The 25,229-nt window shown below is 37.9% G+C and overlaps 1 protein-coding gene across 2 annotated transcripts; it reads left to right on the forward strand.

Annotated features, from left to right (window-relative positions):
• The first annotated feature begins 562 nt into the window (after positions 1–562).
• On the forward strand, positions 563–25,054 carry LOC128636037 (uncharacterized). 2 transcript variants are annotated; one of them, XM_053689112.1, is made up of 4 exons: positions 563–652; positions 10,422–10,621; positions 24,493–24,621; positions 24,841–25,054. In XM_053689112.1, exons 2-4 carry the CDS (start codon positions 10,526–10,528, stop codon positions 24,886–24,888), a joined length of 273 nt encoding a protein of 90 aa, XP_053545087.1. In that variant the 5' UTR covers positions 563–652; positions 10,422–10,525; the 3' UTR covers positions 24,889–25,054. The 2 variants fall into 2 exon arrangements, with proteins under 2 accessions (XP_053545087.1, XP_053545086.1); XM_053689111.1 differs by lacking the exons at positions 24,493–24,621; positions 24,841–25,054 and having other exon boundaries at positions 569–652; positions 10,422–10,651.
• Positions 25,055–25,229: the final 175 nt, after the last annotated feature.

Genomic DNA, 25,229 nt, shown 5'->3' on the forward strand with positions numbered 1-25,229 from the left:
CTCGGAGTGGGGTGATATATGCATATCTTGTGAGCTTTTTATAATGGCAGGTCAACATAGTTTAAACATAAGGTTCTTTAAGATTAACCTGCTTTTAGAGAGCATATATAGAATTAGAGTTTTCAACTTGTTTTTTAGTTCAGTACGTTTGGTATGCCTGTGTTTTCTTTCATTGTGTTATTGTAACAGTGTGGGCAACTGCAAATGGTATGCTAATCTACTCAATTTCACCATATTTATTCTGCTATAAAACGTGACTTTCTAGGGTAAAAGTGCTGGTTTATCCACGGGAAAAAATGTATATACACTGTGTAGCTCAACTATCTTAAATAATGTCTAGCTGGTTTTCAACAGTTGCTGCAAGTAATAGATTAGCAGATAATCTGCTTTATATAGTTCAATAGATAGATCTCTTCCACAATCACAGAATTGAGGACGTAAATCAATATTCTTTCTTATAAGATGTAATTACCAGCTTCTACCACCGGAGGGGAGTCTAAGCTTAGTTACACTGTACACAGTATATCACGTTTGACTCAGTTTAGTTCACTCTATTAATCAGGCTTTCTCCATGCTTTCTAGTGCCTACCCTTATCGAGTTGCCCTTTACAGATACACTATACAACTTGATATATGGGGATACAACAGTGAGGTGAGTTTGTGTTTATTCTGGAGTATGTATGTTCCACTGTAATTTACTAGTTATGTATGCACTATTACAAACTCCTATTTCTTGGCATACATGGTGGGCTTCTGAGCACCTTAGGTCACAGGGGCTAGTCTATCTCCATTAGATTGTTCTGATGTTATATTCTATCCTATTTACATGGTCTAATTGTCAAGTTTAAAAAAAAAAAAAAAGGAAAGGAAGAAAAAGCGAAAGAAGAGAAAAAAAGGAGGGTTACAAGTTCTCTACAATTTTACAGCATTCTAATTTGATGTGTTTAAAGGGGGGTCTCTTACCCTCTAATGTTGATGTTTGTATTTACAAGCTATGTTTGAAAAGACTTTTGGTTGTGTTTCCCTGTTATTGAAGTGCTAGACAATAGTATTTATCACCACCCTCTTTATAAATGCATAAGTATCACATGAAGGCTGTTATTTAAGATTCAGCTGACCGGCCCTAGGGGTCTTATATATTTATTTACATGTACACTTCCTTGCACACTCATATAGTTAATTGCACTGAGGATTGAAACAAATGTGCTATGCCTGTCCCCTAACATTGTGAATGCTCCTAAAGGCTTAGGTGTCCCCTGAGCCTTCTCATCTGTATTCCCATAGACGGCATAGACAACATATATATGGAAAAGAGGACCAATTGGTTAGATGTGGGAATACCAATATGCTTCATTAGAAATATGTATAAACCCTTGCAGGTAGTTCCAGACTTTTGCTTCTCATCAGACCTAGTGGCTCTGTTCATGTATTCTGTATATCACCCTTCATACTACCACCCTCCCTCCCCCCCCTCCCCCATCTTAATATACCTCCGTAGTTTAGGAGGGTTAAATAAGCGGCTAATCTCGCCTATGCCGCCTTTCATAACTTTTTATATTACCTACTAATTGAATATGCTAAATAGCTTTTAAATCACAGAACACTGTTTCACCACTGTCGCAGCTACAACTGCATTCTATGTCTAAGTCTATACGAAGTTGAAATGGTTATAAAACTATTTTTTAAAGAAGAAATAACTATGCGACTAAAAATGACCATTCAAATTGTTAATTTCAGCTCAGGTAAAATAGAAAAAGAGGTTCATCTGATTATTCTTATTAAGAATTTTGTCTTCTATCTATATAGATATTGTCACATTGAAATGTACCATTTATGTTTGTCTTACTGACATGTCTTATATAAGTTGTATTGTTTTCGCACAACCTCAATAAAAAATTTATATAAAAAAAAAAAAAAAAAAAATGATCTCCTTTAGTTCAGGCCCGAATAAGGTTCTTACCCTTAAAGGGAATAGCTAAAAGCTTGATTTAGATGACACATCAGCAGACCATGACTTAAGCCATAACGCTCTACGCATTAAAATGGCAAAGCCTGCATTCTTAGCCACTAATTTAGCATTTGGAAAGCGGGCATCCTGTAATAAAAGAATTTGCTAGCTTGAGAGCCTTAATTCTATCCAAAATATCATCGAATGGGGTCTCAATCTTAATAGACTCCTCTAGAGCCTCAAACCAAAAAGCTGCTACAGTAGTTACTGGAACAATGCACGCTATAGGTTGCAGAAGAAAACCCTGATGAATAAACAACTTCTTTAGAAGCCCTTCTAATTTTTTATCCATAGGATCTTTGAAAGCACAACTGTCCTCAATAGATATAGTTGTACGCTTAGCCAGGGTAGAAATAGCTCCCTCCACCTTAGGGACCGTCTGCCACAAATCCCGAATGGTGTCAGATATGGGAAACATTTTCTTAAAAGTAGGAGGGGGAGAGAACGGAATACCTGGTCTATCCTATTCCTTAGTAACAATGTCCGAAATTCTTCTAGGGACTGGAAAAACATCAGTGTAAGTAGGTACCTCTAGATATTTATCCATCTTACACAATTTCTCTGGCGGGATGACAATAGGGTCACAATCATCCAGAGTCGCTAAGACCACCCTGAGTAACAAGCGGAGGTGTTCAAGCTTAAATTTAAAGGCCGTCACATCTGAGTCTGTTGGAGGGAACATCTTTCCTGAATCAGAAAGCTCTCCCTCAGACAGCAATTCCCCCCCCCCCAAATCAGAGCACTGTGAGGGTACATCGGGGGTATGGCCAATAAAGCATCAGACGGGGCTCAGGGGCCCATTTACTCTAATACCGGAGACCTACTGCGCTTACCCTGTAAACCTGGAGTTTACGATAATACCTCTGAAAAGGCAGTCAGAATAACTGCAGCCATATCTTGCTGGTGAAAGAATTAGACGCACTAGAAGTACTTAGCGCGTCGGCCTTGGAGCGGGCGTTAAAGGTTGTGACACTTGAGGAGAAGTAGATTGCAATAACCTGATTCTCTCTGACTGAGCATCATCCTGAGACATATCTCCTTTATCAAGCTAAAATATGTCTTTGCACTGGTAAGGCCTATTCAGGACACCATTTGAGTGGGGGGTTCCACAATGGCTATCTAAAACACTGAACATTGGCCTTTTCCTCAATGTCCCAGACATGTTAAAACAGCGCTAGTAATGACCACAAACAGGGCTTTGAAAACACTTTATTTTGTGAAAAAAATAACAATCTGAAAAAACGGTACTGCGCCTTTAAGAGAAAAAAAAAGCATACAATTTTTCGAAAGCTTTAAAACGATAAAATTATCTCAATTTTATGATAAATGTATCCCAACTTGTCAGCTAAGATTGCCCCGCAAGAAAAGGAATACTTAACCCTTAAGAACAAAAAACTTTATACCAAAAATGTTATAGTTAAACAAAAACACCCCCTGCACCTCGCCACAGCCCTGCTGTGGCGCCTACCTGCCCTCAGGGGTCTGCAAAATCGGATTAACCCTTCAATTAGGCCCAATTTTTCCTGAAAGGCCCACCGGAGCTGGAGTTTGCTGCTTGCATGGGAAATACAAATGAGGCGCGAAAATAGGCCCCGCCCATCTAACTCAATGTCTCACAGCCTTAACAATAACCGCACCAGAGCGGTCTAAAAAAACCTAGCCATGTGGGTTCATATACCCATCTAAATGAAGCCATGTGTACCCTCTATTGTGATGCTTTTCAGCCCAAAATAAATTGAAAACGTTTGCCACAAAAAACGTTATTTTACCTCCCAACATAGAATTGTTTGCCCACAAACTTCATGTCATCAGTGTCAACCATTTTTTACAGCCCAACATATAGGTCCAGTAATACCCCTCTCTATACATTAGGATTACTGCTTACCCTTTCCCTAATGGGGATACTGTCAGCCAATTCTGAAATAACACAGTCTCTCCAGAAAAAAATGACTGAACATACCTCAATGCTTGTAGCATGAAAAACGTTCCTCACACTGAAGTTTCTTAAGTACTTCTCAGCCATTCTGTGGGAACTACTCTGGATCTTAGTAACAACTGCTAAGATCATCAGTCTCCAGGCAAAAATCTTCATTCCATCTGCTGCCTGGGAAAAAATAGCACTCAACGGTACCATTTAAAATAAAAAAGTCTTGCTTGAAGAAAATAAAAACTAACATTTAATCACCTCTTTCACTTTACCCTTCCTATTACTTAGTGTAGGCAAAGAGAATGACTGGGGGGTGGAGTCAAGGGAGGAGCTATATAGACAGCTCTGCTGTGGTTCTCTTTGCCACTTCCTGTTAGCAGGAGGATAATATCCCACAAGTAAAGGATTAATCCGTGGACTCGTCGTATCTTATAGAAGAAAAATTATTTTTTTTTCTATTTAACTACCACTGTAGCTGCATTTTACTGCAAAATGAGAAAATAGTTAAAGGGACAGTCAACACCAGAATTTTTGTTGTTTTAAACAATAGATAATCCCTTAATTACCCATTTCCTAGTTTTGCATAACCAACACAGTTATAATAATACACGTTTTACCTCTGTAATTACTTTGTATCTAAGCCTCTGCAGACTGCCCCCTTATTTCACTTCTTTAGCCAATCAATGCTCACTCCTCTGTAAATTAACGTGCATGAGCTCAATGTTATCTATATGAAACACATGAACTAACGACCTCTAGTGGTCAAAATGCATTCAGCTTAGATGCGGCCTTTAAGGTCTAAGAAATTAGCATATGAACCTCCTAGGTTTAGCTTTCAACTAAGAATAACAAGAGAACAAAGCAAATTTGGTGATAAAAATAAATTGGAAAGTTGTTTAAAATGACATGCCCTGGGGGCGTGTCCGTGCAGCGTTCAGAACAGGACGCATTTTCTGTAGGCTCCAAAAGATCTCCCAATAATCCGCCGATTGTTGGCATTTAACAGCAAGAACAAAAGCATATTATTTGACAACTCCATGGAACAGGTATCCAGGAGCCAAAATCATTTAATTTTGCTGTTTATATGACATTGGGGACTCAGTTCGGAGAAAGGCCTTAGGCGGCGGCCTGCTGACAGGTTTCCACCTCCCCCCCGGGTAGAGCCGGGTTATCGGTGCTGCTAGAGAAATCTAGCTTACTGAACCTCTTCACAATTTATATCCTACGGGACTTTAATTCTTTTACAACACCATAGGTGATAAATACTGGGAGGAACTGTGCGGAAGCTTCATTTTACTTCCCCTTATTCACAATGATCTGTGTGATAGAACCGGAGAAACAACATCGCCTTCCATCATCTATGGAAAGATTGGAGAAAATCTTTGAATCACTACTGGTCAAGGCGCCATATGACTATCTGATGAGTAAAATTTGCTCCGATAGTGCACCGGAGGATCAAAAAGAGAGAACCTCTGATTTCAGCAGCCAAAATGGAGCCGGTCTAATGGAATCCACTACACCTAATACACTCCATTGCAAAACATGTACAGAACATCAACGCACAACGCCTGGCCACGGAATATTACAGCCAATAATGGACTTTAGACACAACCCAGACTGCATGTTTACCAAAGTAGCCCTCATACACTGACACCTGCTAGACGTCTGTATTGGCCTCAACAAAAGTAGTCATATCAAAGATGTGTCATACCTATTGGGAAATCAGACGTGGGCTCACAGACGGATGGTCTCATGGAGTCACAGCATAGCAAAGTGATAGATACCGCTAAACAGCTGAATACCTTGTACAAGGGTTTCATTTGCAATCATAGAGATGAGACGGAATTTGGGACCTGTGGTTTCACAGCAGGCTCTGAGGGCATCAAAAAGACTCTCTGAACTGCTCTTCGATCGTTGGCATAACGTTCCAGCTGAGACCGGATGGCGGAGATATACAAATGACTCATATTGGGACATTAGTCACTTCCAAGCGAGCGATCGCTACCCAAAAACAGGAAAGGGGTAGGCTGCAGATGCCCCTTTCGGACATTACAACCCTGACTCGACTGGTCCTACAGGGGTATATTATATGTTATTGTTCCATCTATAAATAGTTTATTCTGCACGCTCTAAGGTTCTGAGCTGGTACTTATTGTATTCTAATGGGGGTCGGTGGGATAGTGCATCAGAGCAGACTGCATAGCTCTACATATATGATGAAACATGCGACTATGTCAGGAGGTTCTGGAGCATGTTAATTATACCCTTTCTAGCGATTATCTAAGTTACAATGTGTTGCATGGGTTTTTACATACATACTTCCCTTTGTTGACCAGTTAGAGCCTTTTTACTCATACCAAAAGAATATCACTACTGAAGTTATTTATGCTGCTCGCTGCTTTACAACAGGTAAACTAGCCTTACCAGAGCGATCACGGTGTGACCTCCCCCCCCCTCCTCCGCGTGGCTTACGGCCGGGGCCCGCGGTGGGTGGAATGGGCTAAACACCTTATCAGGGCAACAACTGTAAACACTAATCCCTTCTATCCACATGTTTGAATATATGCACTTAATAGTAGAGTGGACGGCAAAACATCAATTAAGCCCATATATTTCGGAAGGATAACTCCTTAGAAACCACCTGAAGATCATACCACTGCATTGTGGCCCTAGAGTTTAATATATAGCTCCAAGTATATCTACCCGCTCAGTTTTTGTCTCCCACAGATATCCCCATCCTAAAAACACAAGGTGTTACATATAAGTTATTAACTCCCGCTTACAATTCTAATCTTTATCAGTCCCCCTTTAAAACCCAAATCTTCTCCCTATATGCTTTTTATATATATGTACTAAACAACTTCTAAAAATATAAAAACAAGGTAATACAATCAGAGACACTGGCCTTAACCAATGGCTAGTGTGAAGAACGCTAAAGATTCCTGGTTTCCCAGTGTACGGTAATCAAGGTGTCCTTGGACTAGGGTGAACACTTAAAGGGACAGTATACTGTAAAATAGTTTTTCCCTTAATGTGTTTACAATTGCTTTTTTTACCAACTGCAGAGTAAAAAATGTATGAAAATTAGCTTTTTAAGGTTTATTTCTGTATATTAAAGCTCTGATTTTGTGTTTTGAAGCCACAGCCTAATAAAATAGGTTGAGCTTGTAGGTATAATCAGATCTCATTACTGTATCACATTGTGCACATATACCTGCTTCTTTATCTTATATCTGTCCTTAAAACAATCACCAATACTTTGAGAGAACAATGGAAAATCAACATTTTATTACCTTATCTCTGCTTTATCACACTGGGAGTGTAATTTCTTCTGCTGGCTGTGTTTACAAAGCTTATCTATAGCTGGTACACGCGGCCACAAACTTTCAGAATAGGTGGGGATACCACATGCTAAATTAACAATTTCAAATGCCAATATAAGGGTAAAGGAGCTACTTGTAAACAATTTAATACACTCCAGCAGGTAAAGTGGATCATTGGGAACAAATTAAAGGGGAGAAAAATTTTGAGTAAACTGTCCCTTTAATCTAATGGTGTGTTGAAGATAGGGTACACCGATAATCCTACAAATGTCTTAGAGTAAATAAAATATAAATATATATAACTGTCCCAAAGTTGAATGTAGATTTGTCCTTGATCGTAACAGCTGTGTCTGTGAGCTACAATAATGTGTTGTTGAGGTGGTTGGGCTAACGATTAGATATGACTGCGTGTGTAGAATGGGCACAATAAAAAAGTGTTGCACAACTCAGTGCTAAATCAGGTGTCTGTGAACGTGCAAACTAAGTGACATTTAGATATAACTTCCATACAAATAAGTAATCAAAAATATATATAAAACTACAACCTTCAAAGTATATGTGACATAGATTAGCCAATCATAACAGAATTTGATGATCCGTGTATCGTAAAAAAATACAAATTCAGCAGTACAAAATATATGAAAAAATAAAAATAATTAAAAATCAAAAATCAGTGGCCACTGTGTGAAAAAGAAAGTTAAGTGAACAGTCAATCCAACAAACAGATCTTCCTAAATCTCTTTAAATAGGATAACGTTCCTGCAGTAATCCTGCAACCGCAGCAGGAGCGGAGTTATTATGTAAAGGAAAGTCTTGGTCTCCTCAGACGCTAAGCAATCCACAATGGTACCTAAAATAATAAAAACAAACAATGGTGCAGATGGTTTTCCTAATCTTCTAACAATTGAAAAAGAACTCACCAGTCGACGCATTTCGGTCTGTACTAGACCTTTATCAAGACTGTTTATCAGTTTTGATAAAGGTCTAGTACAGACCGAAACGAGTCGACTGGTGAGTTATTTTTCAATTGTTAGAAGATTAGGAAAACCATCTGCACTATTGTTTGTTTTTATTATTTTAGGTACCGTTGTGGATTGCTTAGCGTCTGAGAAGACCAAGACTTTCCTTTACATACTAACTCCGCTCCTGCTGCGGTTGCAGGATTACTGCAGGAACGTTATCCTATTTAAAGGAGTTTTAGGAAGATCTGTTTGTTAGATTGACTGTTCACTTAACTTTCTTTTTCACACAGTGGCCACTGATTTTTGATTTTTAATTATTTTTATTTTTTCATATATTTTGTACTGCTGAATTTGTATTTTTTTTACGATACACGGATCATCAAATTCTGTTATGATTGGCTAATCTATGTCACATATACTTTGAAGGTTGTAGTTTTATATATATTTTTGATTACTTATTTATATGGAAGTTATATTTTAAATGTCCCTTAGTTTGCACGTTTCACAGACACCTAATTTAGCACTGAGTTGTGCAACACTTTTTTATTGTGCCCATTCTACACACGCAGTTATATCTAATCGTTAGCCCAACCACCTCAACGACACATTATTGTAGCTCACAGACACAGCTGTTACGATCAAGGACAAATCTACATTCAACTTTGGGACAGTTATATATATTTATATTTTATTTACTCTAAGACATTTGTAGGATTATCGGTGTACCCTATCTTCAACACACCATTAGATTAAGTGTTCACCCTAGTCCAAGGACACCTTGATTACCGTACACTGGGAAACCAGGAATTTTTAGCATTCTTCACACTAGCCATTGGTTAAGGCCAGTGTCTCTGATTGTATTACCTTGTTTTTCTATTTTTATAAGTTGTTTAGTACATGGAACCATGCATATTTGTAATTAAAGTGTAATTTATTTTACTGAATTGTGTTTTTAGCCTTTGTTAGTTCAGACCCAGCCTTTTTTTTGGCGCTTTGGTATCCATTTCATTCTACTTAGTATATTATTGACTACTAGGAGTCAATTTCCGAAGCTAGGGTCATTTCTAGGCAGGCGCTCAGTGTACCCGTTCTTTTTATATATATCACAGGTGAGAGTGCCACAGGCCTATGGGAGGCCTATACAGATATAAATTAAGCCATCTAATATCACTCACACTGATATAGATTCCTGTTTCCTATCCCCTTAGTTCCTTTTGATGTTTGTAATCTGTTTTGTTTAGTTTATTTGTTTTTTGAGCTCCCATCAGTACTTTTACCAGTTTTATCAATAAGATCCAAGAGTGGTCTGCAGTGCTAACAATGGGAACAATAGAGAGATACACTGATTTAACAAAAATATGATTTAGTACGTCAAACTCATGGAGAATATATATATGTATATATCGTGTTTTTTCAGAATATGCACAATGTGCTGTATTAGTGATATTTTGCTTGGTATCTTCTCTGACGTATATCTTGTACATGCATTTTATGAAGTGTATTTGCATATTATTTAAATAAAGCTCTTTTGAAAATTAAAAAAAATGACATGCCCTATTTGAATTATGAAACTTTTCTTGGACTTGACTGTCCCTTTAAGGTAGTATTAAAAGGAAGCATCAATTAATGATTTAATGAAAAAAGTAAACAAAAGTGGATCAGTTGGCAAATTGTAGGATGCAGATGAATAATTAACTTCCAGTGGAAGGTATTTTCCATCTTGTTACGTCTCAAGCATACAGTGATCAGAAAGTAGTATTTGATTTCTGGAATCTATCTAATTTCACATCTCATCTCCATCTTAAGTAAATCCTGGAGACTTTTTCTATGTAAATCATTTTGATTTGACATTGCTTCTTTTTAATTATTTGTATTTAATATTATGGTGTTTGGTTAAATTGTGGTTAATTCTTATTCTAATGTCATTTTTAACATGCTATATAATTGTTTTTTTCTTTGATACATAAGTCACTAATTGTAGATTAAAATATTTGAGAAAGCCTCTCTTATTGTAAGCCATTCACAATTTAAAATTGGAAAGGTAAAGTAGCTCTAGTAACTCTCTCCTTTTCAGGATAGTGATGCTCCTCCCCCGAAGAGCCACTTCCCTGTTATATACAATCTTCAATATTGTTTTGCAATGCAATCTGTTGAAAATAATTAAAATATTTGAAATTAACCTCTAAATATTCCCTGGACAGATGTACTTACATAAGAGCTATACCTGTGCTGTTGACTGGTGGTCTTTTGGAGTAACCATCTATGAAATGGCCATTGGAGTGCACCCTTTTCTTCAACAAGAAACATGGTCAGCATTAAATCGTCTACCATTGGCTGTTGTAAAGGAGGAACCAGTCTATCCAAACTGGCTGGAATACTGGACCAAGGACTTCATCATAAAGTTGAGTATTTGAGGACATATTAGCAAACAGAGGAGCAATACAAAGAGATGAATATGTACAACGAGAAAACAAGAAACACATTAGATAGTTGTACGGAGTACTAAAGGGACATTGTTACGTGTTGGTTTCAGGAGGGGGGTGTCAGTTCAGGACTGGGCATCGGGCACACCATACCAGCTGGAAATCAGTACTTATCTGTTCAGGACGTCCAGGAGAATAGATTTCAGACCACGCAGCTATGATTCCAAAAGCTATTCTGTTTATTACCAATTGTTAGGCACTTTTATAGCCAAGAATTACAGCATATAGGTTTAACAAGTGACGTATTCATAATTACATCATTTCACATAGTATTTCTATAAGAACAAAGAAACTCATTTCAAATATAATTGGAAGAAAAGGAGTGTTAGGGAGTCATTTCTACAGAAATACCTAACCACAGATAAATAGTAACTGGGCCTCCTAGCCCAGCACAAATCACAGCCGTTTGACATCTTGTAGAGATAACAATGCATCCAAGCACATCGTCAGGGTCATTCTCAGGGCTATTATATCTATTGAAGTCTCCCTAACATCAGCATATTTCTTACTACATAATAAACCACTATAATAAAAGATTCATTACCCAAGATGGATGCCTAAGACAAAATGGCGGCGAAGGACAAGATGGCACTAGTCATGCTAACAATAATTCCTAACATACCACTCTTTTATTCTAACAGAATAACACAAAAATAGACAGGCGCAGAAAATTAGTAAAGCCTTTAAGAACAGTATAAGCTTAATACTATGGTAACAGGACTCTATGTGAGAATAATATACAGCAAAATATTCATATGTAGTGGTATAATTTTATAGGCTAATAGGGCACAATTTGTCACTACACATAGGTGCGGTCCCTCCAATACTCTCCGTTCACCTCCCAGCATCCCCAAACTACTGGTCTATCTGCACAAAGACCCAACCAGCCCCCCATCTACCCCCAAACAACGCTGCATCTCTTATTTCTCCACCTGCATTGCTAGCAACCCCCAATATTTCCAACAGTTCCTTTCTCCACAGTAAAGCATGACATGGTAACAGCACAACTGTCTCTAGGTGGCCTCTTATCATTTTAAGAACAGCCTTTGTCCTCTTCACCTTCCTCAAACACTTTGCTATAATACAGTTCTCCAACAGTTCATTTGCAGTAGGGGTGCTTATCCAGTGTTCTTCCACAGGGAGATGCTGGAAATCTGATGGTTTTTTCATGGGGTAGACAAGGCAGCCAGTGGATCCCCATGGCAAGCAGACACTCAAGTCACAGGGAGTCTATGAAGAAAACAGAAACAGCACAAGATGAGTACACACCCAAATACAATCACAATTATGTCCAAATAAAACTTTTTTAATCTTTTTTTGTAAGCATCACAATTCCTTTAGCTTAACTCATCCTATGTAAACATTGTGGATATATAATACAAACTAAATACATTGATACTTTACAGAGAATAATTCACAGCTTCTCTATACAATTTAAATGATACTTCATGAATATTAAGCAAGTGAAAACTGCTAAACTTCCTCAAGAGGCTGCATGGCTATACTAAAACTTATGCTAAGGCCTGCCATGTAGCAAAATGAAAAATAAAACTGTCAATAAAAACATTTTCTCTCAAATGAATTTCTTTACACGGTTACTTTGAACTACTAAAAGTAAAAGAACCTAGTGCTGCTTTATTCTGCACAGCTACTATCTATAATGTTTATAATTCTCCAACTATGATCTTAATAGTCAACAATCTCATCTGATATAAACATTTATTAGTTTACTAATTATTTTATGCAACCTAAATTCTCTCACACTCCTGTATGAGGAAAGAATACAATCATAACATTATTTAAAACTACAAAATCTCTTAAAGGTAAACACATCTGTATGGTAAGATAAATCCTTTCTTTGACAAACATCTGGAATTACCAAATTCAAATTGCAAGTACCATACCAATTAATAAAAGGGAAACAAAATACATTTGCTTTCATAACATAGCTCCAATAAGAGCCATGGCATGTAGAAAATATACTATCAATATGACTATAATTATGCTACTCCCTAAACAAATATTTATCTGTCTAATTAATATAAACTTCTAGCTGAGACATGTCCTCATTATGTTCCACAGGGTGGAGGGTCTAAAATATTCTGATATATTTCAGCATTTTCTTTAAATTATAAAGGTGCAAACATATTTTCTATACTCAGTGGGCCATTCAGTAGGTTACAATACTGCAAAGTTTAGACTTACACTTATCTAAAGGGTTACACTTTTCTGCAGACAAAACTATATGACTATAACTAATGTGATCAACAAAAAATAACACCAATACAATAGCGTACAAAACAAGAAATATAAGTACACGAGTTAAAACAATACTCCCCTAATTTAATTGGTTGACCCTGTAACAGCATAACAGGTCCTCCATATCCACCGGCAAGGCACAGTCCAGAGAAGGATAGTCTTTATGTTCTGACGACACACATCAGAGGAGACAGTCATGGATTACCCAGAGTCCAGTTCTGGGGCTGGTACCAGCATGCAAAGCAAAGAATGGATCCAAAGATAGTTCAGCAACTTTTACTGCAGTATGGTGGTTAAAACAAGCTTGACAAAAGGTCTTTTATCTTCATCTTTTCTTTCTTTAAAGGTTTACTTGCATTCCATCTTTAATCTTTTGAAGAGTGCACTTATGGAATTTTATCTGTACAGATTTTACCTAAATATGGAAAAAAACTCAAAAATAATTCCGTTAGTGTCTTTAATCTCTGGATACAGCTGCATGATCTCCTCCTGCAAATACAAATATAGTGTTAAGAACCAAATAGAAAAATAAAACATTTTAGGCATCTGAAATATGAGAGCAAAACAAAACACAGAAAGACAATGAAGAGATAGAAGCCACCAGGGAGGGTAAAAGGAGTGGTGTATGAGTATACAGGCTACGACTGGGGTGGCCATCAAGGTAGATGATGTCCGTGGCCAGATTCCCAATGAAGGAAAGTTCTAGACAATCCTAGGGACGTAGTGCATCCTGCATAGGGATAAGACAGGGAAATTTAGGGCACAGCTGGTGGTTAGGCAATAACATTGTAAGAGGAGATTCAAAACGTTTTAGGTTCACCTTCTTACCTAAAAACAATCACCCCTATCACATAAAGATACTCATCAATACTTCCCCCTTTTTTTTGCGTTTGCGTGAAACATCCCATGTGGCACGCAAACACAACATAACAAGAAACTAAAAGACAAATTATGCACTCCACTCATGCATGCAGAATACAATTTTCAATAGCAAGCAAAATCAAATACACCTCCACATGCAATATTCCATTCATACAGCACCTTACCACACGCATTCACGAAAAATAAAAACACAACATTCTCTTAGAAAACACTTTAACCAATTGTCCATTTTACAAAACAAAACATGAACAGTCGACACAAATTTTTAACAACCAGAATTAACCTGAAATTCAACACATATATTTACATTCACTAAAACACAGCACTGAAAAATCCTACATTCTAGCAAAACTCTACAAATAATTAAAATCCTATAACAACTTTCTAGGCCCTAGATTTGCAAATTCTACCATGCACAATACTATGAGATCACACTAATAATGCAATCACTTCAGAAGATCAATAAACTCCAGTTGCATATTTACAAATAAAATCCCTAACCATAAATTTACAAAAGAACACACAAACACCTAAGTATCCAATTTTGGGAATAATTAGATAATAATGATACAGCCACTGTTCTATATAGCTCCTGCTCGCATGCACCATGCAAATCCACTGTTAAAGGGACATTTTAGTATAAATTAAACTTTCATTATTCAGATAGGACTTTTAATTTTAATCAACTTTCCAATTTACTTTTATCATCAAATTTTTCTCTTGGTATTCTTAGTTTAAACTAAACATAGGTAGGCTCATATGCTAATTTCTAAGCCTTTGAGGGCTGCCTCTTATCACAGGCTTTAAAAAATCTCTTTCCAACACAGAGAGACAAAATACATGTGGGCCGTATAGATAACACTGTGTTCAGGCACAGGGGGTCATCCAAGATCCAGCACAAAACAATGCTAAATTTAAGACAATAGACCATAAACAGTCACAGTCATGTGACCAGGGAGCTGGAAGAAGGTTCCTAGATACAAGGCAACTACAGAGGCAAAAAGCATACCAATACAACTGTGTTGGCCATGCAACACTGGGGAAGGGGTAATAAAGGGATTACCTATCTTTAAAACAATAACAATTATATGGTAGACTGTCCCTTTAAGTAAATCAAGTGTGGCACAAATAATTTGTGAAAAGCTGCTAGAATCCAGTCTATACTTTTACATAACCAAAATTTTAATAACAACACAATTATTTGATTTAACTTTGTTTATAATTTGATATTCACCATTCTGCAGCTCTCTAGCCAAATGTAACAAATGTATATAACAAAAAAATAAAATAAGCTTTCTACAAAAAAATTATAATAACATTTCCCCTTTAAATTATTCCCAATGAGTCATTGGCCTTACTTATAATAAAAATGTATACTGACATTCATTAAATAGCCTAAGCAAGCATAACCAGCATAAAAACACACTCACAGTGGGATGCAGGCTAGTTAAAGGGACATTTTACTCAAATTAAAAATTATCTTTAATTGAAACTGCTGATACAGTTAAATATACTAGTGTGAGGCTTACAGTAAACCTCATTGTCTTCTCTGTAAATATTTCCTTAAAATCTCAGATTTTATATAAGTTTGCCTGTATCCCTTTAAATATTTTCACTCCTCTGTTCGTCTTTTTTTTTTTTTTCTTTGCTAGTCTCACATATCGCAACACTAAGGCCTAGATTTGGAGTTCGGCGGTAGCCGTCAAAACCAGCGTTAGAGGCTCCTAACGCTGGTTTTGGCCGCCCGCTGGTATTTGGAGTCAGTGATTAAAGGGTCTAACGCTCACTTTTCAGCCGCGACTTTTCCATACCGCAGATCCCCCTACGCCATTTGCGTATCCTATCTTTTCAATGGGATCTTTCTAACGCTGGTATTTAGAGTCGTTTCTGAAGTGAGCGTTAGAGCTCTAACGACAAAACTCCAGCCGCCTGAAAATAGCAGGAGTTAAGAGCTTTCTGGCTAACGCCGGTTCATAAAGCTCTTAACTACTGTACCCTAAAGTACACTAACACCCATAAACTACCTATGTACCCCTAAACCGAGCTCCCCCCCACATCGCCGCCACTCGAATAAAATTTTTTAACCCCTAATCTGCCGACCGCCACCTACGTTATACTTATGTACCCCTAATCTGCTGCCCCTAACCCCGCCGACCCCTGTATTACATTTATTAACCCCTAACCTGCCCCCCACAACGTCGCCGCCAGCTACTTAAAATAATTAACCCCTAATCTTCCGACCGCAAAGCGCCGCCACCTACGTTATCCCTATGTACCCCTAATCTGCTACCCCTAACACCGCCCGACCCCTATATTATATTTATTAACCCCTAATCTGCCCCCCTCAACGTCGCCGACACCTGCCTACACTTATTAACCCCTAATCTGCCGAGCGGACCTGAGCGCTACTATAATAAAGTTATTAACCCCTAACCCCGCCTCACTAACCCTATAATAAATAGTATTAACCCCCTAATCTGCCCTCCCTAACATCGCCGACACCTAACTTCAATTATTAACCCCTAATCTGACGACCGGAGCTCACCGCTATTCTAATAAATTGATTAACCCCTAAAGCTAAGTCTAACCCTAACACTAACACCCCCCTAACTTAAATATAATTTACATCTAACGAAATAAATTAACTCTTATTAAATAAATGATTCCTATTTAAAGCTAAATACTTACCTGTAAAATAAATCCTAATATAGCTACAATATAAATTATAATTATATTATAGCTATTTTAGGATTAATATTTATTTTACAGGCAACTTTGTAATTATTTTAACCAGGTACAATAGCTATTAAATAGTTAAGAACTATTTAATAGTTACCTAGTTAAAATAATAACTAATTTACCTGTAAAATAAATCCTAACCTAAGATATAATTAAACCTAACACTACCCTATCAATAAAATAATTAAATAAACTACCTACAATTACCTACAATTAACCTAACACTACACTATCAATAAATTAATTAAACACAATTCCTACAAATAAATACAATTAAATAAACTAGCTAAAGTACAAAAAATAAAAAAGAACTAAGTTACAAAAAATAAAAAAATATTTACAAACATAAGAAAAATATTACAACAATTTTAAACTAATTACACCTACTCTAAGCCCCCTAATAAAATAACAAAGCCCCCAAAATAAAAAATTCCCTACCCTATTCTAAATTAAAAAAGTTACAAGCTCTTTTACTTTACCAGCCCTGAACAGGGCCCTTTGCGGGGCATGCCCCAAGAATTTCAGCTCTTTTGCCTGTAAAAGAATAAATACAATACCCCCCCCCCCAACATTACAACCCACCACCCACATACCCCTAATCTAACCCAAACCCCCCTTAAATAAACCTAACACTAAGCCCCTGAAGATCTTCCTACCTTGTCTTCACCATCCAGGTTCACCGATCCGTCCTGAAGAGCTCCTCCGATGTCCTGATCCAAGCCCAAGCGGGGGGCTGAAGAGGTCCATGATCCGGTCAAAGTCTTCATCCCAGCGGGGCAGAAGAGGATCTTCCATCCGATTGAAGTCATCATCCAGGCGGCATCTTCTCTGGTCTTCCATCCGGAGCGAAGCGGCAGGATCCTGAAGACCTCCAGCGCGGAACATCCATCCGGACCGACGACTGAACGACGAATGACTGTTCCTTTAAGGGACGTCATCCAAGATGGCGTCCCTCGAATTCCGATTGGCTGATAGGATTCTATCAGCCAATCGGAATTAAGGTAGGAATTTTCTGATTGGCTGATGGAATCAGCCAATCAGAATCAAGTTCAATCCGATTGGCTGATCCAATCAGCCAATCAGATTGAGCTCGCATTCTATTGGCTGTTCCGATCAGCCAATAGAATGCGGTAAAAGGGCTGTTAACGCTCTGCGGGCTTTTTTCTGGCCGCACCATAAATTTAACTCTGGTATCGAGAGTTCAAACAAATGCTGCGTTAGGCTCCAAAAAAGGAGCGTAGAGCATTTTTACCGCAAATGTAACTCTCGATACCAGAGTTGCTTACGGACGCGGCCGGCCTCAAAAACGTGCTCGTGCACGATTCTCCCATAGGAAACAATGGGGCTGTTTGAGCTGAAAAAAAACCTAACACCTGCAAAAAAGCAGCGTTCAGCTCCTAACGCAGCCCCATTGTTTCCTATGGGGAAACACTTCCTACGTCTGCACCTAACACTCTAACATTTACCCCGAGTCTAAACACCCCTAGCCTTACACTTATTAACCCCTAATCTGCCGCCCCCCGCTATCGCTGACCCCTGCATTTTTTTTTAACCCCTAATCTGCCGCTCCGTAAACCGCCGCAAACCTACGTTATCCCTATGTACCCCTAATCTGCTGCCCCTAACACCGCCGACCCCTATATTATATTTATTAACCCCTAATCTGCCCCCCCACAACGTCGCCGACACCTGCCTACACTTATTAACCCCTAATCTGCCGAGCGGACCTGAGCGCTACTATAATAAAGTTATTAACCCCTAACCCGCCTCACTAACCCTATCATAAATAGTATTAACCCCTAATCTGCCCTCCCTAACATCGCCGACACCTAACTTCAATTATTAACCCCTAATCTGACGACCGGAGCTCACCGCTATTCTAATAAATGTATTAACCCCTAAAGCTAAGTCTAACCCTAACACTAACACCCCCCTAACTTAAATATAAATTTACATCTAACGAAATAAATTAACTCTTATTAAATAACTTATTCCTATTTAAAGCTAAATACTTACCTGTAAAATAAATCCTAATATAGCTACAATATAAATTATAATTATATTATAGCTATTTTAGGATTAATATTTATTTTACAGGCAACTTTGTAATTATTTTAACCAGGTACAATAGCTATTAAATAGTTAAGAACTATTTAATAGTTACCTAGTTAAAATAATAACTAATTTACCTGTAAAATAAATCCTAACCTAAGATATAATTAAACCTAACACTACCCTATCAATAAAATAATTAAATAAACTACCTACAATTACCTACAATTAACCTAACACTACACTATCAATAAATTAATTAAACACAATTGCTACAAATAAATACAATTAAATAAACTAGCTAAAGTACAAAAAATAAAAAAGAACTAAGTTACAAAAAATAAAAAAATATTTACAAACATAAGAAAAATATTACAACAATTTTAAACTAATTACACCTACTCTAAGCCCCCTAATAAAATAACAAAGACCCCCAAAATAAAAAATTCCCTACCCTATTCTAAATTAAACAAGTTACAAGCTCTTTTACCTTACCAGCCCTGAACAGGGCCCTTTGCGGGGCATGCCCCAAGAATTTCAGCTCTTTTGCCTGTAAAAGAATAAATACAATACCCCCCCCCCCAACATTACAACCCACCACCCACATACCCCTAATCTAACCCAAACCCCCCTTAAATAAACCTAACACTAAGCCCCTGAAGATCTTCCTACCTTGTCTTCACCATCCAGGTTCACCGATCCGTCCTGAAGAGCTCCTCCGATGTCCTGATCCAAGCCCAAGCGGGGGGCTGAAGAGGTCCATGATCCGGTCAAAGTCTTCATCCAAGCGGGGCAGAAGAGGATCTTCCATCCGATTGAAGTCATCATCCAGGCGGCATCTTCTATGGTCTTCCATCCGGAGCGAAGCGGCAGGATCCTGAAGACCTCCAGCGCGGAACATCCATCCGGACCAACGACTGAACGACGAATGACTGTTCCTTTAAGGGACGTCATCCAAGATGGCGTCCCTCGAATTCCGATTGGCTGATAGGATTCTATCAGCCAATCGGAATTAAGGTAGGAATTTTCTGATTGGCTGATGGAATCAGCCAATCAGAATCTAGTTCAATCCGATTGGCTGATCCAATCAGCCAATCAGATTGAGCTCGCATTCTATTGGCTGTTCCGATCAGCCAATAGAATGCGAGCTCAATCTGATTGGCTGATTGGATCAGCCAATCGGATTGAACTTGATTCTGATTGGCTGATTCCATCAGCCAATCAGAAAATTCCTACCTTAATTCCGATTGGCTGATAGAATCCTATCAGCCAATCGGAATTCGAGGGACGCCATCTTGGATGACGTCCCTTAAAGGAACCGTCATTAGTCGGGAGACAACGGAAGAAGAGGATGGATCCGCGTCGCCTGCTTCAAGATGGACCCGCTCCGCACCGGATGGAAGAAGATCGAAGATGCCGCTTGGAGAAGATGTTTGCCGGGCCGGATGTCCTCTTCTTGCCGGATAGGAGGAAGACTTTGGAGCCTCTTCTGGACCTCTTCAGCACCGGATGATGGATCGCCAACCCCCGCTTGGGTTGGATGAAGATGTTGGAGCCAGGACGGATCGGTGAACCTGGTATGGTGAAGACAAGGTAGGAAGATCTTCAGGGGCTTAGTGTTAGGTTTATTTAAGGGGGGTTTGGGTTAGATTAGGGGTATGTGGGTGGTGGGTTGTAATGTTGGGGGGGGGGTATTGTATTTATTCTTTTACAGGCAAAAGAGCTGAAATTCTTGGGGCATGCCCCGCAAAGGGCCCTGTTCAGGGCTGGTAAGGTAAAAGAGCTTGTAACTTTTTAAATTTAGACTAGGGTAGGGAATTTTTTATTTTGGGGGTCTTTGTTATTTTATTAGGGGGCTTAGAGTAGGTGTAATTAGTTTAAAATTGTTGTAATATTTTTCTTATGTTTGTAAATATTTTTTTATTTTTTGTAACTTAGTTCTTTTTTATTTTTTGTACTTTAGCTAGTTTATTTAATTGTATTTATTTGTAGCAATTGTGTTTAATTAATTTATTGATAGTGTAGTGTTAGGTTAATTGTAGGTAATTGTAGGTAGTTTATTTAATTATTTTATTGATAGGGTAGTGTTAGGTTTAATTATATCTTAGGTTAGGATTTATTTTACAGGTAAATTTGTTATTATTTTAACTAGGTAACTATTAAATAGTTCTTAACTATTTAATAGCTATTGTACCTGGTTAAAATAATTACAAAGTTGCCTGTAAAATAAATATTAATCCTAAAATAGCTATAATATAATTATAATTTATATTGTAGCTATATTAGGATTTATTTTACAGGTAAGTATTTAGCTTTAAATAGGAATAATTTATTTAATAAGAGTTAATTTATTTCGTTAGATGTAAATTATATTTAAGTTAGGGGGGTGTTAGTGTTAGGGTTAGACTTAGCTTTAGGGGTTAATCAATTTATTAGAATAGCGGTGAGCTCTGGTCGTCAGATTAGGGGTTAATAATTGAAGTTAGGTGTCGGCGATGTTAGGGAGGGCAGATTAGGGGGTTAATACTATTTATTATAGGGTTAGTGAGGCGGGTTAGGGGTTAATAACTTTATTATAGTAGCGGTGCGGTCCGCTCGGCAGATTAGGGGTTAATAAGTGTAGGCAGGTGTCGGCGACGTTGAGGGGGGCAGATTAGGGGTTAATAAATATAATATAGGGGTCGGCGGTGTTAGGGGTAGCAGATTAGGGGTACATAAGGATAATGTAGGTGGCGGCGCTTTGCGGTCGGAAGATTAGGGGTTAATTATTTTAAGTAGCTGGCGGCGACGTTGTGGGGGGCAGGTTAGGGGTTAATAAATGTAATACAGGGGTCGGCGGGGTTAGGGGCAGCAGATTAGGGGTACATACGTATAACGTAGGTGGCGGTCGGCAGATTAGGGGTTAAAAATTTTAATCGAGTGGCGGCGATGTGGGGGGAGCTCGGTTTAGGGGTACATAGGTAGTTTATGGGTGTTAGTGTACTTTAGGGTACAGTAGTTAAGAGCTTTATGAACCGGCGTTAGCCAGAAAGCTCTTAACTCCTGCTATTTTCAGGCGGCTGGAATTTTGTCGTTAGAGCTCTAACGCTCACTTCAGAAACGACTCTAAATACCGGCGTTAGAAAGATCCCATTGAAAAGATAGGATACGCAAATGGCGTAGGGGGATCTGCGGTATGGAAAAGTCGCGGCTGAAAAGTGAGCGTTAGACCCTTTAATCACTGACTCCAAATACCGGCGGTAGCCTAAAACCAGCGTTAGGAGCCTCTAACGCTGGTTTTGACGGCTACCGCCGAACTCCAAATCTAGGCCATAGTGTTATTGCTGCTCCTGAACTCCTTTCACATGAGTGAACTGGTCCTTTAAATAATAAAATGACAGTTTTCTAGTGCTCTGTCTACGCACTGAGCTCTGATCTTACAGACAATTCAACCCATTACAATTTACTTCATATATACACAAACTTGCAAATGCAACTTCTCCTACATTTTAAAATATTCAGCTTGTATAACAAGCCATTGACAATGCATTAATTTCAAAAAACAATTTACAGTACACTGTCCCTTTAAGGACTAACCATTTATCACAAGTCACTCAATCATCTGCACATTCACAAATCCTTTAATTAGTTTCCTTGCTTCCTTGCAAAAACAATATATTTATATGCTGCATCAGGTGGACAGTTTTTTTTATTTGCATACAACAAATATCACTTAAAACTAAAACTGCTTATTAATAACACACATATTTAAAACATGCTGTTGACTTTAAAATACATTTATAAAGCTATAACAAGCAAACTTCAAATACCTCATTACAACGTCCGTGTTCATTTTTACAGGGATAAACACCCACAATCTCATCTCACATACCATAAATTCACTCCCTTTTTTTTCCTTTCCTCCGGAAAACAAATATTCAAAAAACATACCAAAGACACATAAAACACAATAAGATCAACTTTCCACCAAATTTACAATGTATTTGAAAAGTCCCCGAAATCGTAAGGAATGGCCATCTCCCCACGACTTGAGAAACATTTCAAAACAGGATAAAAAACATCCTCGTTCCATTTTTTTTATTTATTTATTTTTTATTTTGTTATTCTGTTGATCTAAGCAACTCTTTGACACATAATACCAGACACATAACACATGACACATCCAAATATACAAAATTTCCTTTTCATTACTGCAAACAAAAGAAAGAAAAAATTTGTACTTAACGGAGCTGCTGTAACAGTTTATTTCTTTTCTCTGACTCTACACAGCTGAGTCAAATGCAATAACATTTTCCTCTTCTCTGTGCATTATTAACAATATTTGGCTATGGGCAGACTCCACTTTTCTTTAACAACACAAAAAGAGCAGCAGTAATAAAATGCACAGTCACTTAATATATATTTTAAGCACAAAACAGCACAGCAATTTTATAGCAATAAAAAGCAAGCAAGCAAACAAATTAGTATCCAATTTCCAGTGATAGGTAACAAAAATCTACTATAGGAATGTATAGGGACAACTTCAACACAGCAATGTCAATTTGCCCGGGGAACTTAACTTAAAAATCTTCCGTCAAATTGCATGCTAACTTAACTTGCGCGCTTACCAGACAGGACTACAATACCTGTCATAAACTAGCACAGGACTATTAACCTGTCTAGAACTAGCACAGGACTATTAACCTGTCTAGAGGGATTTATCACAAGTGCCAAAACAGGACTCAAACCTTCGCACAAACCCTGCTTCTTTCTTTAATGCAGGAATCTCTTTTTTAACCCTTTATCATATATTACCAACACCTATTACAAAAAAAATAAAACCAACTAAATTTAGGTTCAGATTCACAGAGGGAAAGCAGAGTAAATAAACACTGATCCACTCACCCAGTGTAAATCCCACTTCTGACACCATAAACTGTTACGTGTTGGTTTCAGGAGGGGGGTGTCAGTTCAGGACTGGGCATCGGGCACACCATACCAGCTGGAAATCAGTACTTATCTGTTCAGGATGTCCAGGAGAATAGATTTCAGACCACGCAGCTATGATTCCAAAAGCTATTCTGTTTATTACCAGTTGTTAGGCACTTTTATAGCCAAGAATTACAGGATATAGGTTTAACAAGTGACGTATTCATAATTACATCATTTCACATAGTATTTCTATAAGAACAAAGAAACTCATTTAAAATATAATTGGAAGAAAAGGCGTGTTAGGGAGTCATTTCTACAGAAATACCTAACCACAGATAAACAGTAACTGGGCCTCCTAGCCCAGCACAAATCACAGCCGTTTGACATCTTGTAGAGATAACAATGCATCCAAGCACATCGTCAGGGTCATTCTCAGGGCTATTATATCTATGCAAGTCTCCCTAACATCAGCATATTTCTTACTACATAATAAACCACTATAATAAAAGATTCATTACCCAAGATGGATGCCTAAGACAAAATGGCGGCGAAGAACAAGATGGCGCTAGTCATGATAACAATAATTCCTAACAGACATCATATTAAGGGTGAGGGGGCAAGTTGCAGGTTCAATTTAGTTGACACATGAGTATTTGAACAATGCTCAGTGTTATATATAAACAAATTTCTGTATATTTTAGCATATATTATTGACTTTTTTGTAAATATGAATAATGAAATGTCCCTGCATCATATATTCCAAATGTATTATGGGTATAATATCTAAGCAGGGCATACAGAATGGGCTTTCTATCAATCTCACTATCTTGAATTATGTGCTTTTGTATCCACTCAGCTTATTTCAGAAATCTGTATTCTATAAAAATAAGACGTATTTCGTATTCCACAAAGTAGGGTACTATATTCCTTCTGCTTCTTTTTTCAGCTCTTATGTAAACAACCATCAAGGCGGATAGGTGCCTTTGGCCTAATTTGCGAGCACCCAATCTTCCAGGGTCTTGACTGGGTGCAGCTAGAGCAACGCAAAGTGGAGCCTCCTTTCATCCCAGTGGTGGTAAGTGCATAATCACAAGCTAAGGCTTGATCTAAAGAACCAATGATTTCTACGTCTGTCAAGTCCTTGTGCCAATGCAGTAACTGAAGTGGTGAAAGGGTATGTTCTCACATAACCAAAATACTGGTACATCTGACAGTGGAGTTTACACTGAAGAATATTGATTTTACAAAATGGTGCAATATTAACTATTAATTATTGACTTTTCTAATTTTATAGGAACCATTGGCAGTCTCCTCGACCATTACCAGAAGTGGAATCATCTAAAGCCTGGAATGTGTCTATTTCATCAGAGGAACAGAGATTATTTGAAGGATTTTCATATGCATCCTCCAAATTTGCTGTCATCAAGTAACTGTCTGGAGAGCAGACGGAACATTTGGTTTTGGGTCAACTTTTTAAATTTCAAATAAAATGGAAAACATCAAAATAAGTCCACTGTCTGTGTTCTTGCTTCTTGAAGAAAATCATAGAAATTGTCTCTGAACTATGTTTTTAGGAAAAGGATGATTTTATTATTACAGGAGTGTAAATAAGGTGTGAATCAAATGGTACGAGGAAGAATGGGTTAATCCAGTGGTGGGATCAGGGTTAGAGTTACAGTGAGG

The sequence above is a fragment of the Bombina bombina genome, chromosome 7 (genome assembly GCF_027579735.1).
Source record: "Bombina bombina isolate aBomBom1 chromosome 7, aBomBom1.pri, whole genome shotgun sequence".
Lineage (NCBI taxonomy): Eukaryota > Metazoa > Chordata > Amphibia > Anura > Bombinatoridae > Bombina > Bombina bombina.

Bases quoted from the DNA above. Each gene is read 5' to 3' on its own strand.
- LOC128636037 (XM_053689111.1), top strand. From the start codon at position 572: ATGCTTTCTAGTGCCTACCCTTATCGAGTTGCCCTTTACAGATACACT. The intron at 653-10,421 runs GTGAGTTTGTGT...TTCCCTGGACAG, and splicing joins TATGGGGATACAACAGTGAG to ATGTACTTACATAAGAGCTA.